At 36.9% G+C, this 19,887-nt stretch overlaps 1 protein-coding gene across 1 annotated transcript in view; it reads right to left on the bottom strand.

The window, feature by feature from the left end:
• Positions 1 to 399: 399 nt before the first annotated feature.
• The window catches only part of NEK7 (NIMA related kinase 7), a gene marked incomplete at its 3' end in the record, with an annotated part of 54,197 nt that continues 34,709 nt past the window's right edge, over positions 400 to 19,887 (bottom strand). The window contains exons 7-9 of the mRNA XM_082002927.1: positions 12,098 to 12,192; positions 7,407 to 7,520; positions 400 to 510 (exon numbers count right to left, since the gene is read on the bottom strand). Of these exons, the coding sequence (XP_081859053.1) occupies positions 400 to 510; positions 7,407 to 7,520; positions 12,098 to 12,192 (320 nt within the window). The remainder of the gene's footprint in view (positions 511 to 7,406; positions 7,521 to 12,097; positions 12,193 to 19,887) is intronic.

Below are 19,887 nucleotides of genomic sequence, written 5' to 3'. Positions count from 1 at the left end.
AAGGTGAGAGATTCAGACATTTTGCTTCTGGATAATAAGCATAACATCTGTATCATGTGCAAAAGCGCAACTGTGTTTTAAAACTGAGGCCCAACTGAATACAATTTTGTTATTAAAGAAAATATACTTGAACCCACTTAACATGGAAAACGGTGGTTCTCAGTATCTTTTAAAGTTATGCTTTACCTATTTAAACCTGTTGTAAAACTGCAAGTTAGTAAAAAATACAAAAAATAGAAATAAACAGAAAAGAACAAAGCTTGTATATAAATTGGTTTACAATTCAAAGCACAACAGTAAGCTTCAAATAATTACATTTCTGTAACGCACAAAGAGGTGGGATGATTTATTTAAAATACTTCGTTATTTCTGCTCTTTTCTTCACGATTTGATGTCTGTTTAGCTGCTCGCAGTGTGTGCATGCATACGTTTCGCTACATCATAGACATAGGTTATGTCTGGTCGCTTCTCTGGATCCGGGTTGATGCACATATTAACTAGCTGTCGCAGCTAGGAAAGGAAAATAACATGTAAGAAAGCCAACAATCCCATCAAGTAGTATTCGGGCATTATCAAATTCAAACTAATGAGCATGGCAAAAATTAGCCAAACATCGTAATTCTGCACAAACGCACACGCTCAACCCTCCCCCTCTCAACACACACCACACCCGGTTTCATGCGAGCTTGCGTGCAACATATTCCCGGGATTTTCACATTTTGTATTGCTGTCCAGAAAAAACGATGAGCAGATTTAAGTTCTAAACCTTTCAACATACAGCTTTAGACATTTAGTCCCATTATACATCATTCAAATGAAAATTCCTGTGCTTTTGGAGGGCTGTGCCTGCAAACGGCAGAAGGCTGAAACTCGCACAGAGAAGGTAAATTGGGACTGCTTGCTCATTTTCTCCCAGTAGCAGAGTTAGCCAGCAATAAACGGCATTGCTGCATGACAGGTTCCAACAAACAAAAGGCAGTGATTCTCCTTGTAACACACAGTTAACCTGCAGAACCTCCTGCTACTAGAAGCCACCAATACACGCGCATTCAGAAAGCAACTGAACAAATTAAACCCACTGAGGGGTATTTAATATAAAGACGCCACCTTTGACTGAGGAAACCTCTGAACATGAAACTGGAAGCTGGGAAAGTATCACATTATGGGAAGCATCACATTATGCTGGCCCCGCTACTCCACTTGTCCACTGTTGGAGACATAATACTGGAATAAACAACCCTTAGTCTGTGCCCCAATATCTATTCTTAGCATTAGATCACTCATTTTTTTGTTACAGGAAGAAGCACATAATTAACAAATACGTTCACAGAAGCCTCCATCTGGAAAGAAACAAATTGCTATGACTAGAAAACCCCATGTTTCCACAACATTATACTTTATCGGCCTTCTATAGTGCACACATTCAGCAGAAGCAACCCCAAAGAGCTTCCACACCCCTGAGACACTTCTCATTGCCTCCACAGATAGGCAGAACTGTTGCAGGTTTATCTTCCTCTCTTGATATGCCTCAGGTAACATCAGAACTTCACATAGTCTGGATAACCTTCTGATGGGGCACCTACTTTGATTGTTATTGTTGTGTGCAATTCCTAAGCATTCTGCAATGTAGAATACATCTGCATCATGACGACTTATTAAAATGTTTATAATCCTTTGCAAGAGCAACTTCACCAACTCTGAAGCTCTTCCTTTATGCTTTTTAGCAGCTTTGCCAAATCCTCCTGAATGTCCTTATGGTATTGGGGCAGGGGGTAGAAAAAATACCCAACAAACAAAAACCCCAACACTTTGCTATGCACCCTCCTACGGCAATATGTCAAATTTGGTTCAGTCTCCCTTCCGGTACTATTAGGTACGACTACTGAAAAAAAATCTGTAATTATTGCAACTAACATAGAGCGGCCTCAACACCATGATTATTCTAAAGTAACATAGATTGCATATTGAAATCTGCTGTCAGAGAGTTTTCTTCCTGCTTTTTCTAAAAAGACCAAAAAAGGATTTTAAATTGTAATTATACTCTTTTCACTTTTCAGAAGATTAATTTAAATGCATGGGAATAGGAAGTCCAGAAGTTAAGTAAGAAACATTGCACGCCACTATTTAAAACTCTGTCCTTTAGCCCTTGCAGAAACATTGTAAACTGTATATGGTGTACAGGTTTTTCATATTTAACAATACAAAAACTCTGTCACTAGACATCCCCCTTTAGCAAGAAGGGCTCAATATTTAAAAATGAGATCATTAATTCCAAAGATATCGGTTAGATTGCTGGACTTAAAAGAAATACATTAAATCAAAATAATCTGTAACAGACTTGCTATTTGAATCTTAAACAAGCTAAGTATAGCCTGACTAATGGAGTTACAAAAGCCATCATATCGCTTCTGGCAGCCAATAAATAAAATACAATACCACTGACAGGAAAAACTATTAGCCTGTAATAACCCCCAATCATTCTGAGAATAGAATGCAGGAATCATGAACTACTGTAAGAAATAATAATTGCCAACATGTAATACAAATATGCAAAGCAAAACAAATCTCCTGTAGAAGCAGCAGGTGGGACACAGTGTAAGCAACAGGCAGAGACAGCAGCTTGCTATGCAACACCTCAGACAGCCTACATGGAAAACAGAAAAGACTGAAGAACATCCAAAAACCCCAAGCACTAAATGAGACTCAAGTAAGGAAACATTTTGTAAAGAGAATACAAGTGTAATTTATCAGGAGAATACGACATCGAATCTTGTACGTATACATTTATCTTTCTCTGTGAAGACTTCCATCTGTTCAGCAGAACTGCATATAGTAAATAAAGTCCCAGTAAAAGACCTTGAAGGATTGAAACCTATAAGCCTATCATCAGAGGGGAAACAGAGTATTCTTTCTCCTGTTTTTACCAGTTGTATCTCAATAACTTTACTGTAGGTAGAACAGCAAAAGCTCTTCACGAAATTTACCTGTGAAAAGCATGAGAAGCCTCGTTTACCTCCAGTAGGCAACTTCATACCTTTTCAATCCTGGCCTGTGGGTAACTCTGATTTTGTTTTCTAAACTGAACTTTATCACCTAAAAATCAATTTCAGACTCAAACTGTTTATTAAGTTATTAAACAGGAAGCCACCTTTCAGAGTTCCTTTTTTATTTGTTACAGTATATTACAATTCAAAGTAAGTTTCAATAAAATGGCCAAGAAGATGCGCTGCTTAGGAAGAGACTGTAGCAGAACAGCATCATTTGTCAAAAGTACATGGTAAGGCTTTAGGTCCTATTAATCCCTGTAAGTACACTTGCAAAATCCATTCACCCTCAATGGTGTCTTGACTGGTAGCTTTTTTGAAGTTTCTTATTTTTTATTTTAAAAAAAATGCATATGTAGCTACTATTGTTAGGATGCAAGAAAGTATCTACAAGAATATGTTCATAGTAAGGGACAGTCACTGAATCTGTTTACTCAGAAATTCTCTTCCCAGCATAGTGCCAGTGGTAAGCTCCATTAGTGATAAACCTTCACTATTGCTGTAATAAAAGAAACCAGAGTCATAGATCTCTTTTGGCTATGAGTCTTTACATTTAAATGTTGGTCACTGCTGTAACTGCAAAATCTCCTTCCCCCTCCCGAGTCTAGAATCTCAGTTGTAAGGCAGGAACGCTGAGCTGACTATGCTTGGGACACTGCACAACAATAGTACAGATTCCTGAGTAGTTTCAAAATCCTTGAGCTCTTCTGAGCCTTGTTATTGAAGAACAAATCTTTGTGAGAAGGTGAATTAATTTTGCTGTACAGGATGAAAACAGTTACACAGGAAGACAATCTTTCAGGACTGAAATTGGGACCATGCTGGATGTTAATACTTGGCTATAGCACTATTCCTTTAACTCCTACAGGAATATCCATTTCAATAAACCTGAAATCCATTTGTCAACCCCTCTAGTATTAATAAAATTTCCGATGTAGCAGAAGAGCCCAACAGTACCATGGGAAGAGGCACTGGGATTCTAAAGTCAGACTACCATTAGAGATAGAGTATTTTTTATTATGTGGCACAGAGTGGCCAACAGGCAGAACAGACTTATGACTGAGCTGGAGGAACCTCCTGTTACATCCGCAAGCTGCAAACTTCTTTGGCTGCTTATTGTTCTTAACCTCCTCTGTACACTTAGCACAATGACTGTCTTTAGCCTGGAGCTTAGCCTGACATCGCAGCAGTGGGACACACTTTCTTTAACTTTGGCAGGTTTTTCAGCTATGAAATAAGTAATTATCATGCAAGTCAGGAGGGGGAAAGACAGAAATATGACAGGCAAGTAAGTACTTTGTTAGCCAGTGGAAAAAGAGAAATTCTCATACAGGAAATTTTGGATGAGAAAAACCACCACAAAACTGTTCTTACGCTGAATAGGAAACCTTCTTGAAGCCCTTTCTCAGTGTTATTCTCAAGACCTTCTAATGGCAACTAACACTGCCATCATGGAACTGCTGGCTCATTCAGCCTTCACATCTGGGTAGGAGGTTGGCTATGGACTTTAGAAAAATAGCACCTCAGTCAAAGGGAAGACTGAAAAACTTCATCTATCATGAAAGCAACGTGATACTAATATTGGCTGACAAGACTTTAAGAGTGTTGACTGGGGCTGGCAAGGGAGCCCCAGCTTTGAATTCCCTGATGCAGAACACCTTTCAGTAAATGCCGAGTACTCGCTCTGATTACCAGGCATTCTTAAGGAACATTCAAAAATTGAGATATTCAAAGTTGTTAAACATTTGAAAATCTTGGCTTATGACTCTACTGCTGAAGCAAGCATTTGTGAAAATGCAGCTTAGACTATCAGGATTTCTAATCAAACGTTTTTAAAAACATTACCCATCTGTCCATCTATTTTAAGGTGCATTGTTCTGTCACACTATTCTGTGATGACAGAGACATACATTACTAACAGGTTAGTTTATAAAGAGTTCAAAATTTAGAAAAAGTGTCACATCTTAAAACTCATTAAAATTTACTTACAAAAAAGTTTCTCTAGAAAGCACTTGTCTTGCTTTTGTAACGGAAGTGTTTGCACTCCTGTATCAGAGGATGCAGAGATCACCACTCAGTGAAATTTTTCTGTCAGAAAATTCTTAAGTTACAAAATATGAAGTGGGTTTTACTGTTCAGTGATCCCTGATCTCTACTGTTACACTGAGTGTGCTTCCAACTTGGTTAAAGGTTTGATATCTAAATTTCCAGTACAGGTGAAACACTTAGGACAGTAACCCAACGTGACAGATAACACTTGTTTGTTTCTATTTTTTTCATAGTTCACGCCAGCACAGTGTTTTTGCAAACAAGTAACAAAAGGTCTATTTTGGCGCAATAACTAATATCTATTTTTCCATGTACATTAAGGAAGACACAAGTCTTCATATCAGAATATTAAAAAATGTTATCATTACAGTCTCCATAGTTGATTATTTCAAGTAACCATTTTCATACTTGTCTTCATACCTATCATATCTCTGATTCTACCATTATGTTTTAAAACAACTCGTGTATTTTGCAAATAACTCGTTTATCCAAGGTGCAGAAGTACACATCTGCTTTGAAATAAAGAAAATGTAACATATTGTGCTTTGCATCGGTTTTCAACACTAGAAACTACACAGGTGGAAGTAGAAGGTGGAATACCTTTCCCCATCCAAACTCTAAGACCTTCTATCTGGGCCAGACTTTGATATTTGCCCCTTGGCTGGGAATCCGCATATCCAACCTCACACTTAGCCGCAGTGAAGTAGCCCTGCAGGCAGGCCAACTTCAACGAACCACTAGTGGTATCATCATTAAAATCCTGCTGAAGGTCACCATGGAAACCGCCTGCTGAGGCTTCGCTGCTGCACTCGGCATCTCCTAATCAGCTACCATGTGAAATGCAAATTCAGACAGTCTGAAAATTAGTCAAGAAGAATAGAGGATGAGGATGCAGATATGTGAAATATTCATGCGCTTCATGGAAAAAGGAAGACAGCATGAATGACACAACAAAGAAGGGCCCCTGACATTCTTGCTATCATTTTGCATTATTGTTCACACCCTACTGTATTTCCAGGCCTCCAGTTCTGAAGTTGGTTATATGAACTGCCATATTTACAGTCTACAATAAACGATAATTAAAAATGGCCCAGGTAAAATGACTAATTGGAAAACCCACAAAGAGGTATAGTGCATAAATTACACAATAGATCATTGTTTCGTCCTTTGTAATGTCACTGAATTATCTTTTTAAGTCCTTCCCCCCCTCCCCCCCAAGGGGGAAAATTGTGACTATAAATAGAAGACAATACTGGGCCGTAATCTTTTACTAATACTTCAATCACTGTCTTTGAATGTAAAAAAATTTAAGGTTCAGATTTACAACCCCTACTCTAGAAGTGAAATTGCCCAATGCTTTATGTTTATTAAAAGTATTTCAGTGCTCGTGTTTATTTGCGTTTTCAAAGTAATCTTTAATTCATGTAGGCTGAATTCAATTAGAATTGGTTACTAATACATGTTCTTTGGTTTACAGCTTCTATCAGTTTGCCCTGTTCTTTTCAAAGTGGGAAAGTATTTCAAAACTGGCATCTCAGAACACTAACAAGCAAGCATTTATATTTTTTTCATTCTTTTACTTGCACTAAGAAAAGTATTTATTTAGTTTCTTTTCATTTTAGAGCTTAAAAAAGAAAGTACACCCCCTTAAATGCATTAATGACAGTAAAGAACCGTTACCTATCAGCTTAAAACAAACACTACTGCGATATGCATGAGTATATTGCTCAAATTCAATTACATTACGTCTACCCATATTTCTCTGAAATTTACTATTAGTGTTGTCAAGAACCACTCTTGCAAAAGAGCTGCCGTTCAGTTGTATCAAATGGCACATCGCAGTTTTATAATGCGGACAAATGGGAACCAAACAATTCATTTTTACTAGTGAGTTACATTATATCTATTTTAATGCAAGCCCCTAGAGAAACAAGGCTGGTGCACTAATTTACTGTGCAACATAAACTTGTGTAGCTGTGCTTTTAGCAAAGTATACTATAGATGTAAGACTCAATCCCATTCTGGCATGTAGAACATACCGTTGTGCATTCTGTGAAAGCATTTTGTCATACTTGTAAAGAAGCTCAGTGAAATTAAGAAGTTAACAGTACGAGGTTTCCATCATTAATCCCCCTAAATTTAAAATCATATCAGAGACTTGTTTTGACAGGAACATTTGAGCTAGTTCAACAAGCAAACACTTATGGCCATAATCTGCAATACCATAAAGTCAGACAAGTTCATTTACTTCCCTGGAAGTGTGCCAGTTTACCTAAACTGAGAATCTAGCCCATGAATAGGAAAATTACTTACTTCCTCCGAATAGTGATCTGAAGGGAGAGGTGGGTAGTCACACTGTTCTATCTTCTTGCACAGGGAGTACAAGTTCATTTTATCACCATAAAAGGGACTCTGCAGTGCAGCCATCTGTTTAAAGAAAATGTACAGTTTTCTTTTGTGTTTTTAAGTGACCCTGGTTTGTCATAAAATAATACTAACAAATCAAAAGTGATTTTTAACAAGTTTCGATTCCCTGCTTAATGTGTCACAGTGCTAAAAACGTAAGTTCCAAAACTGTTACTGTAACCAGTAATATGTATACTTATTCTATGTTGTACAGTCGTACCTGTCACAATCCTTACATTGCAATCTTTAAATTAAAACCATAACAGTTTTATTAATAGAGAATGAGAAAATTGAGTAGTTTCCGATACCGCTGTGCACATGGACGGTCCTTGCGCCACAAGGGGGGGGGGGGGGTGTTTTGTGTGTGTGTAGGAAAAAAACCCCACAATGCAATTTTCCTCTGAAGACCTTTTGGGAAAAAAAAATCATAATTTATTTGAAAACACTATCTGATCTGAAGCAATACCATGTAGTGAAAATGCTGAATAACAGCAGTAGGTTTTGTAACCTTCCATAGACTTCGATAAATAGGGGGGTTTTTTCAGCAAGAAAAGTAAACATAACATCTATGTTTCCAAAAAAACCCAAACCCCAAAACTTCATAATTCAATACGTTATTCAAAAATACTTTAAAAAAGAAATATCCCAAAAAAGTCATCAGAAGTGCAGAACTGGCACCTACGTCTATATTTTACAATTGTAATACAAAAATAAGAGTATCCGTTGGAGAGCGCTTAAATAAATGGTCAGCTTAAGACCAGCATTAGTAAACCTATGCTTTATTTCCAGACAATGTTACAACTTGACATTTAAGGTGGAAACAAATGCTATGGTTAGCAGGATTACAAATTTAAAAATTCATTTAAAATCTCTCCATTCTGTTCAGAGCCTTCGAAGTCTTTGAACCGCAGCAGCACGAACGCTGCTTTGAGTGCAGTGCTGCCCCAAAGTCAGTCACCCTTTTCTACATGTGCTAATAAGTTTGATTTTGGAAGGACAATGTGTACATTCCCCAGACAGGCAGAGTGTGTGTGAAACACGCTAGTCCATGCTGTGCTACTCAGTGAGCTTCAGCAGGGACAGGACAAGCTGAAAATGGCTCTCATCTGTCTTGTGGTCTTACAGAGAGTAGTTTAACTCCTTCATGGCTAAGCACCGGTATAACTGGGGGAAAACGTACAAAGAAAATTACCAAAATTCTCTTACATTTACTTTCTACCTGATAAAAATTCTCTCAAATAGTTCAGTACTTTTTCATATTACCTTCAAGTAAGAATAAATAATTTTAAAACTCACAAAACAAATACCATACTACAGTTCCACCTTATGCTCCTCCCAAAAATTCTGTAACTGTATTACCAAAATAATGTTAATTTTTTGGATTTATATGACATTGTCTCTTACCTTAAAAATAATGTTAAAAATGCAAGCTAAAGACCAAAAAAGAAAAGAAAGGAAAAAAAAAAAAGAAAAATCAACTGCAGAATCCGCACACATGCAGAAATTCTAAATAAATGCACGGATACTCATTTTCGTACTCTAGGCGTTCATTAAAAAGTACTTTTGTTTGAATGCTGCAGAGTGCTAAAAAAATTCTGAATGTCCCCTAAGGAGTTAAAACAGGAATACTATATTTTCATGCATCTCCTGCTTTGACAGATGAAAAATGTCAACTGTCCTGTTTTTATTTTCAAGCTTTTGCACTATTCATCTGGTTCATTAGTGCATCTCGCTGCTGCCCCTGACAGCTGCTCGCCCTCTCCTCCCAGCAGCTGAATTTTTCAGGCTAATTTGATCCTCCACACTGAGACGATCGCTAGAATGATTGACTTGCTCCCTGACCTCCAGGGTCTGACTTTCCTGATTAGTATTCTGGGGGTGTCTGAGGGACGAAAGCCCACTGTCTGTCTTCGGGGCTGGTGGCAGCTCGCTCGCTCTCTTTTTTTTTTTTTTTGAACTGTAAGCCACCAACCTACAACCCTGTAAGGATGCAATTGCTACGCTGAACAATAAAAGGAAATGTGTAAAACCTACTTTTCCATGTAAAGGTCCATGTAGCAAAAGCACAGCATCTTGATTTTAATTAGTAAAGTCTACTTTGTTGCATATCAATTAAAACTCCAGTGGTAGTGTTTTTGAGGTTTCAGAAATACCTGGGGCTCTAAAAAAATCAGACTTTAAAATAGACTTTTAAAAATATTACCAGACACATAATTAGCACTTAATAATAGACTGTGATATAGGTTAGAAATAATAATTTTTAAAAACAACATACATTATAGCAAATTAGTCTAAACTTAAATTAAAACGTAACTGAAAAGACTTTAGCAGCAATTAAGCATTTATTGAGAGGTGATAAACATGCCACAGCTTTTCTCCAGTTAAGCTGGAGAGAATCCAGAGCATATATGAGCACATAACAACATGAAATCAATATAATAAAACACGCTAAAGTGCAGGCAATAGATGTATCACAGAATGTATCACCCAGCACAAAACTGCACAGATAATAAAACCACCATGCATTAGTCCACACATGTCTTGGAAAACCTTAAGTAACCACTTTCAAATAATTAAAAAAAACAACAACAAAAAAAAAAGAAGAATGGTAAGCATATATTTCGATTTTACTATACCTAAAGTTTCAAAATTACTTCTCAGTGATCAAAAAAAACAAACAAACAAGAAAAACCATCTGGTATGTTGTAGAACTAAATTGGATAAATGCATCTCTAAAAAAAAAGCTATAGTTAAAGACACTACCATATACTATAGCTATATATCAACAGTAAGTATCCTAATAATTACGTTTTTACAGTAAGGAAAAAAAAACCCAAACACAACACAGTATCAACTTAAATACCATCCTGGTAAAACTTCCAAAATAAATAAAAAGATGAATGGTATTTAAAGATGCTGACTTAATCAAAAGAATTAAGATATTTAGCTATTTTGAAATTATTTTGAATTATCAAAGAAAAATTTAATATTCACATAGGTGTTTAATATACACTGTACCAGAACCAAAGCAGCAAGTTCAAAAAAAAAATCTCTTTAGGAAAGTACTATGCATTTCTATCCAGCAATTTTATTTTAGATAACATTGAAGAAAAATTAACCTTAAAACATGTTTATTTTATATAATAATTAATTAATCAAGGGTTTTATTTGCTCCTTTCCAGATTTAAAAAAATCCTCAAGAAAACCAATGGGAGGAAAAGAAGTAGGAATACTGAAAAACCCTCATCTACCTTTATACTACTATCTTTAGGCTCCTGCTTGCACAAGTGTGTACAGCAGAGCATTGAAATTGGTAGCAGTTGCCATGGTCAGTCCTGTGGAATCCAAATATGGGATTAAGTTTCAGTTCAGGATTTAAACTTCTAAATACTTGCTATCAGGTCTCGGACTTCATTCCTGTGAATTGTCCCAAAGATTTAGAAGCAACAGCTATACATAGATCTGCAAACTCTGAAGAATTGCAGTATAGCTATTTGCCCTTTTAATATTTAAAGCAATATGTTAGCGATAGAAAGTAAACTAATATTACTGAACACAATACACCTAGTAGTAACATACAACTTTAACAGGCTGACAATGTTTTCTACAAAATCCTAAAATAACAGGAGGTACCGATGCTGTTGAATACGTGTTAAACGAGTTCTGCTGACTCACTGAGGTAGGTGGCTTGCAGGTAAATGAAAAGTGAATTGGGTATATTAGTTTTTATCTGGAACATGACTGGAAAGACTTCACTGCCATTGCTGATGGAAAGAAATTTTTTCCAGCATCCTTCAACACAAAAGTGTCTTTCGATCAACAAATTATATGCAAACAATTTTGAATATGTAGTTGCCTTAGAAGCCTACCTGTTCTTCATACCTTCATTCACCTCAACTGCAATTTGCCCTATGTCTTTATTTTCTCAGAATACAGTATTATTGAAAGTTATGTCACCTACGAATCTCGACCATATTAATACAGAAATTAACCAATAATTATAGTTTAAACAATTGGAGGAGAAGAGTAGAAAAATTGCATGTGTCTGTGCAGCAAAAGTCATTATCTTGAAAGTTAGTCCAAGCTAGTAGTAATAATTACACAGTAACCCTTTTTTTTTTTAAATTGTTTTACTTAGGCTTTAAATAATTTTAAAGAAATTAAACTTGTATTAAAATATTTGAAAGCCTTAGCTGCATACTCAAGTCAGTTCTCCTATTTCTTAATGCATTCACTACAAAAAATAATATAATCAGCATAGGCCATAAAAGCCACCTAGAACAATTTTACATGTGCTTGCCATTATTCATTTATTAATCCTTCAGTTATGTCCAATCTTCAACAAATTGTTGTAAAATCCTTGTAGTAAGCCCAGTAAGAAGCAGGTCTTAAGTAACACACAAATAAAACTATTTCATATGCTGAAGTTACATAAGAGTTCTCATTGCTAATATTAAAGACAGACCTATAATAGCTGAGAAGTAGCTTTTCCAGTGCCACATACTTTTCTAAACAACAAAAATAGATACTAAAACAGTACTTAACACTATTGTGCTCGCCCGGCAATGTATTAAGTTCACTGTATATATCAATATTACCTCATACAGCAGACAGCCTAGAGACCAGATGTCAGATTTGAAGTTGTAACCATTTTCATGTATTCTCTCTGGAGACATATAATAAGGTGTACCAACTGCAATAAATACACAGGTATTTTTGAATGAAAATTTCTGTTGTTATATAGTAGTAAAAGTACAGTTTTCCTAGCTGAAAAACATTTTTCATCTTTTATATTTCTCATTTTGCTACACATGTGATTTCAATTCATACTTGTACTCTTTGGTTTGATAGAAATACACATTAATTAGATATCTATTTCATCCAATGCAGCTTCATTTTCACTACTGATATCTAATTACCAAAATTATCCAGTTGTAGAATGCCTCCCATTTTTGTTTTTAAAGAAGCTCAAAAGTAATTATTTGCTTCTGAAGAAAACCAAGGGAACATACTACATGCACACATACACAGATAACCCCACTCCTTTCCAAACTGTTATCACTGTCGCTGGAAGTAACAGCAGCTAGAAATTCTCTTCCATGGCTTGAAATATTTTTTTTTAATGAGTTATTTATATATTCTCAAAAGGAAGAACACACATGAAAAAAATGCTTTTTAAACTAATAAAGACAATTTAGTTTGAATATCTGAACCTAAAACTGAGCCTGAAATACAGGATCTTCAGCTTCCCAGAGAGGAAGGCAGGAAAACCTGCGAGCCCAGCAGAAGCCAAGGTTTCTGCGAGCGACTCGCCCATCTGCTGCAGGACTAGACTCCACGAAGGCTTTTCCGCTCCCAAATCTGAGGCTGTCCTAGCTTAATCCTGCCTCGGAGCTGTAGGCTCTGGAGACATCTGCTCTTGAAAAGCAGCATTTATTAGGACTGTCCCAGAGAAAATTTACATTGGATACTCCAGGACACCTCTCCCCTTGATTGTAATCAGATCTTACCCATCTGTGCCACAAGTTACTTGGAAGAGATAAATTCTGAGAGATGTTTCAGCTTTGTAAAAAAGCCATTAAAAAAAAAAAAAAAGGATCTGAGTGATGGGTTCATATCAACAAAAAAAGTGACAAATCAACAAAAAAAGAAGTTACAAAAAATAATGGTAGTGGCAACTTTGTTATATTGTCTCTGAATTTTCTCCCTATATCCCCCAAAATGACTGCCTAACAGCAAAAAGTCACAGATCCATGTAGATTTTTACTTCAATCTTGTGTGGAATATTTTAAGCACATACGACTCCTGATGATGAAAAGCAACTAAATTCTGTCAATTCAATACAAGTTGACTTTATTTCGAAACTAAACATCTTGCAACACAGCCAAAGATTAAAATCAGCACTCTCACTGCAAACTACGAGAATTAGAGTATGAACCTTACACTATTTTATTTAACACAAAGATCTCGTATCACTCCTGCACTTCTGCATTAGCCTCATCGATTCAGAATTCATCTCTATGAATACTGGAAACAGAGATACAGTGAATACATAAGTAATTCCAAATCTGAATAATCAGGTTAATAGCTTTAATTAATCAGATAAATAATTTTACACTTATAATTTCTAAAAATTAAGCATTTTGCTTTAACCATGTGCCCTATCTTTCAGAAAGGCTGACATCTCAAACAATGTCATACTTTAAGGGCCGGGAAGTACATTCCTACTTGATAGGCCCCGCTCGGACTGGGAATCCCAGCACCACCTTATCCCAGGTCAGGCCACTGCTGCTGGTAACCCAGATTTCAGCTGATCTCCTTCTCGGCAAACAAAACGGAAAACAGTATTCCAAACCAATATAAACCGAGAACGTGCTTCTCTAACAGATATGCAAGGTCCCACACTGCAGTCTACAATGGATTTAGCACCTTAAATATTTCAGGGGAGACTTCCAGTCCCGGGAAAGCAGAGGGTGTCGCAGCCCCCCTCCCCAGAGGCTGCCTTAGCACTGGCCTGAGGAATCGCTGCAGCTCTGAACTGAGACTGCAAAAGATCAAGAGCTTAAATGTAGAAAGGCTGGGGAAGGCAACTCAAAATGATGGAGTACTGTGAAAGCCATTTACTCTCATGGAATGTCCATATTCACCCACAGCTGAGGAGTGGTCTCTTCCCTGTGAAAGAACGGGCACGCAGATGAGGGGACTGCAACACCAAAATAGCTACCAGAATATTCAGAAGCGACTCTGTTATTCTAATGTTTCAACAGCGGTACTTTAATCGGTGTTTAATGACAGCTATCGTAAAATTGGAAACTGTAATTAAACAATATTTGGCATGACACAGATTTCATATTTTTATTGTCCTTACTGTTGTACTTCCCCCTTGGAATTCCGCCCCTGCCCCAAGGACTTAAGAGCTTGGACACCTCTGAAAGCTTTCAGCTGTATTTTGCATCCATTAATTAACACACTGACTTAGTATATTCTGATACTTTGTTGGCAGAATTCATCTAACAACAAAAAATAAGTTTGAATAGTCTGGCTCTTAGCTGGTTACAGCAGCACTGCCTTTGCTGCTCTGAGACACCAGGCAAGTAGCTGGCAGTGAGTAATGTGCCAGAAAGAGGCTTCACAGAATCCACAGGGGGCAGCTGAAAGCACGGAGGTTTGAAGGTTCATAGTCTAAAGCAAAAGTAATTTTAACCAGTAGCTCTGGGAAGCCTGCTGATACATTAGGGGTCTGATACGACTGTGAAAGATTGATGATAGTGAAAAGGAAGAACAAATGCTACCACTTTACAGTGTTTAGCCTAGTGTAACACCTTAACTGCAATACAACCTGAAGCCCCCGATGACCAACAAGCAAAAGGAATTTAAATTACAGTTACGTTAGCCATTGAATCACAAGAACAACCTGGAGATGTAGACATCATTACTATTTGTTAACGGTTTTTAACGGAGCATGACACAAAACATTCATTACTCTGACATTCAGGAACTACTGAAGGCATTGCAACAATGCTTTAAAAAAATTGAGAGTAATCTTGGTACATAGCACTGTACCGTTGGCACGCTACTACCAGATGTGATTATGTATCATGTTTCCTTCTTGTATCATTATTTTTTCTGTTAAGTAAAATACAGCATCACAATACTATAAAGACATGCAACTTTACTCATCTAAAGACACAGAAGTGGGATAATACAAGACAAAGTTGTAATACATTAGGGTGCCTACGTTTTTAAGAACAAAATCTGTAACTTCAGCGTTCTGTTCACTGCATTTGCACATCTCAGATAACCTGCAGGTCTGAACGGTAATCCCCTTGAAAATGGCCTGGGTCAGATAAACTGCTTCCTCAGAATTTGCTGCTGCTCTGGAGCTCCCTCCCTTTAAAGATGCTGTAGATACAGAAAGTGTTTCTTTATGCAAGCTTTCTTTGGAGAGGCAAGGGACATAATGGAAATGGTGGTTATTAGGGGGCAGGAAGCTGGATCCAAAGGATCAGATGCAAAGAAACTATTATGAAGAAGGGAGTTATGATATCAACAGTCCATCTTATTGCCTGCATAAACACATAACTCACACTGCAGCTGAGTTAAAGAGGAGAGTGTGTTTACTTGAAAATCAACAATGCATCAAGGAGTTGAATGAAATGCAGTAACTAGCCCTAAGTACTGTCAAACATTTTTAATCTGGAAGAAAAATCTGCCTGGAAAATGTTAATACTACTTAAACAAAACAATGTAATGGCTGATTCAGAAGGTGTTTAATAGACTAGTTTTTAAAAACACCATAATTACTGACACATAATTCCATGCATCGGAATACATAACTATCAGTGTTCTGGAAGGGGGCTAAAAATCACTTTAGTAACTCTTCTAATTTTCAAAGAATTCTAAAACAAGATTTCATTTTTTTAAGAGGTCTAATGTATTTAAGTAATGAAAAGATACAGTTTATAAATGACTTAATGTCCATGAGATCACAGGAGTTTTATAATACAGAGTTCAACACAACATGCAAATGCTTAACAAGGTGAATGGTTGATGCTCAAGATAAACAAAGTTACAAATAAGCTGCAGTTATGGAACTGTGAGTGTAACCAACTACTGACACGACAAATTCTCCACAACTGTAATTTTATTTTAATACAGGTGTAGGAGATTTTTAAGTCACAGGCTCGTCTTCAACCACAGATATGGGACCTAAAATACTGCATCTATCCAAAGTTAATTCTGTGACCTAGCCTACATTATGCAAATAGTCTGACTGAAGAAATCAGTCTATAAATATCTTTACTTATTTTATAATGTAGCATTGTAACAGCACAATAATTTATCCTCAGCTTTCAGACTACTGCAAGAGATCTCAGGTTTCTGTACATAAAATAAGAGCTGTTTTAATATAGCTTCTTTGATGACTGCAATTAATCAGCTGCAGATTTGCCTGCTGGCCTTCCTTTACATTGAGGGTGCAGGCTCTTCAGAACAGTTTGGTTGAGAGTATGAAAGTGGAGCTTATTCTACTCACAGCAAAATGATGCTGTGTACCACCACCTCAGCACTGGCTTTGACACCCTCTGCTGGGTTAGAGATCCATATGTAAGAGGAAAGGAGAGTATCTGCACACATTTTTACAAGGTATTTTATTCCCCAAAACCTGCATGAGTTCACAGTCAAATCCCTCATAACATAGCTCTGTGCTGGGGACAGGAGTACCGTGGAAATGACAGAAGTTCTCAAACCACAGAAGAAACACCAGAATTCAATACAGATGATCCTCTGCTTTCAAGCATTTTAAGAAGATTGAAGATCTGCTCCTTTGCCCTGCAAGAAGGTATTCACATCATGGCAGCAGTGTCCACCGGGACAGCACAGTGTGCAGCGCTCTAGCACAACCACACTGGAGAACTGAAATGATTTTTTTTTTTTATTGAAATATTAAAATATGGGCTATCCTTAAACCCACTGAAGCCTAACAAAGATTTTAAAAATGCACATTTCTATGAGCTGGCCTCAGAATTGCCGTGTCAAAGAGGATAAGGCCTAGCATTCAGCCATTAAAAAACAACAACAAAACCCTAACACACAGTGATAGGGAAAGGAATAAGAAGCCTTTCCTGGATCACCTTCCCCTTTCTAATATAAAGTCTTCTGAAACAAAGAAATGTTGTCAAGTTTCTATTGAATCAACAATACCAAATGCCTCAATTAACTTTGCATTTTTGGAAGAAAGATTTTCTATTTTCAAAAAGGTATATACATGCCACAATAGACAATTCTACTGTTTTGATGAGGCTGTATAGGAAGAATTAAGAACATTAACAAACCCTGTCCAGTGCAGTATTTTCATTTGTTTCAAACAGACTGTCAGCAAGTATTCTAATTAAATCAGTATTATTGATAATTAGCAGTTAGAAGCTGTAGCTAATGAAAATTTTAGTACATTTCTTTATCTCTGAAAGCCTGAATCTAGTTTGCTACTGAAATTTTTATAAAGTCTGTAAAGAAGTATAAATTGCTACACATAGTATGTTTGTAATCCACTGAGTTTTGTGCACCAAAGGTTTATGGAATCATAAAAACATACAACTTTGCAAGAAATTTCAAGAAAACCAGAATCAGAAACTGCATGAGAAATTAATTTTAAAAGTGGTCTCTGCTAGCGACATGATAAATCAGAGTGTCACTGTCTCCACTGTAGCCCAAGTTAATAGCTGAACAAAACCTTTTTCCTAGGCTGAATTCTGACATTAGGTCATAATTAAGAGAAAAATGGAAGAAGGAGATGGGCAAAAAAGAAAATAAAAAAATAACATCTCCTCTACCAAGACACAGTACTCAACATTAGAAAGAAAGCTTCCATCCCCCTACCCCCTGCTCTCTGGATGACTCTCGTATTTTTAAGAGACGAGCTTTAAAAGGCTTAGGGGTTCTACACTGTTTTTTAACTCTAGCTCAGCCTTCAGTCCCTTTGCAACCCTTCCCCTGCAACGAGCCAAAATAACCCAGGGTTGAAGCAGTTTATTCCTCTTTAAGTTCCTGACTTCTGCCTCAGAACACAAGTCTAGCTCTCCCGCCCTCACAACTGACTTTTGCCTTCTTCGTGCACTCCCACCCACGGATTAGGATTTGCAGCTTCCTGCACATACAGTCCAGGAACAGCTCCCTCTTCACACTGCTCATTTACACTCTTCTTCCAGTCACAGGCAGTAGCGGGACCTGACTACAACAAACGAGATCTCCACAGTGCTGCCAAAGACAGCCACTGGGCTACAACAGCAGCATGAACAGCAGCACTTTATATAATACCCTGTGCCATGAAATGGTGTCAGATCTTGAGGGTTGTATCTGAACTTCGACATGGAACCCAAGCACATTTCCAGTCTGGTCTCACTGCTTCTCCTTAGGCTCCTTCTCTGTTTTATTAATGCAAGATTGCACATCTGTGTCTGAGTTTCACCTCAATCCTATTAAGATCTCAGCAGTTACTGGTTTTGACTGTACCAGTATCGGTATGCACCAAACATGGTAAAAACAGGAAGGCACAAAAGAGTTGACCAAAGGCTTTCTGGAAGACAGGGAAGTAAGGGTCATATCAAAAATTTTCTTTCTAAAATAGGTTTTTTTGACTGTTAATGCAAGTATTGTCCACACCTAAAATGTGGTACAAGCATGCTGAACATCAGTCGTCTCTCTTTTTCCACACTGTACTGATAACTGGGACTATCTGAATAAAGTTAAATTAAGAGATGAGGATAAATATGGCACATTTCAAGCCAAGAAGTCTGATATTTCATAGTGTGATTAGAAACATCTGAGTAAACACAACTCTTTGTGTGTCCTCCCATGGTCTTAAGTCAGGGACTGTAAGTATTACTTAACATTCTTCGCTTTCTTAGATACTATCATCCTTACCGTGCACTGGTGTAAAACATATTAAAATAACCAAATGCCTAATTACAGAATTGTCACTGTCATTTGTTTAAAATTCTCACTGAGCAGCACTGAAATTGCTTTTTACCTATCTGTATTCAAGTACCAGTGAGGTGCTCTGCCTGCCTCAATACCCTTTACAAGGAACAGGAGACAATTCTAGATGCTGCTATCAATGGCCCTACTCTTGAGGAGTCCAAAAGATCATTTCACACCCTTTGCAGCCAGTGAACAGGCTTGAATTCAGCAACCACTAAACACAACCACTTCAGTGGGGGAAAAGCATTTTTTTTCTTAACTAAAAAAACCTTACATAACCATATTATAAACACTAATTCGTACATTCCTCTGTAAAGCAGACGCTACTCTATTTACAAGGCTTTTCTCTGTTACAGAGATCCTCTTAAGATTCTGTTATTTGTCCATTCCCTACATTTAAATTTAAATTATCTGCCAATTTTTTACTTTTTCTTCTTTAAAGGCTTCTTAATCATCCTAGTCTCCCCATTCTGCTCAAAAGATGCAAATTATATGAAAATTTTATTTGGAAAAAGATAATACAATGTTATTTTGTACATATCGTACGTATTGTACAAATACAATATGTATTTGTACATACTGGGCATCTCAGAAAATTTTTTTCTATTATAAAAATAAGTTCTCGAGTTTGTTTCTGTTCTTTTTGTTGTTTGGGGTTTTTTTTGGTGTTTTGTTTTTTAAAGTTTTTAGGGTTTATAAAGCCTAATTCTGATCTCAACTTATTTAGCTTATATTGAGAAATTCCACCTTAAAACAGGAGAGTTCCTCTGTTAGCCCTTTCAGAGCATATCACCAACATGTCATACGTGCTACCCACACAGGCACACAGAATTACTAGATTCTTTCCAACACTGATTAAAGTTCAAATTAATTTAAAAAAGTGCATCCGTATTTTTGATCTTATTTTTGC

Source organism: Phaethon aethereus (assembly GCF_964289735.1).
Source record: "Phaethon aethereus genome assembly, chromosome: 8".
NCBI lineage: Eukaryota > Metazoa > Chordata > Aves > Phaethontiformes > Phaethontidae > Phaethon > Phaethon aethereus.
Note: the sequence above shows the minus strand (reverse complement) of the source record. Positions and strands in the feature narration are given on the sequence as shown.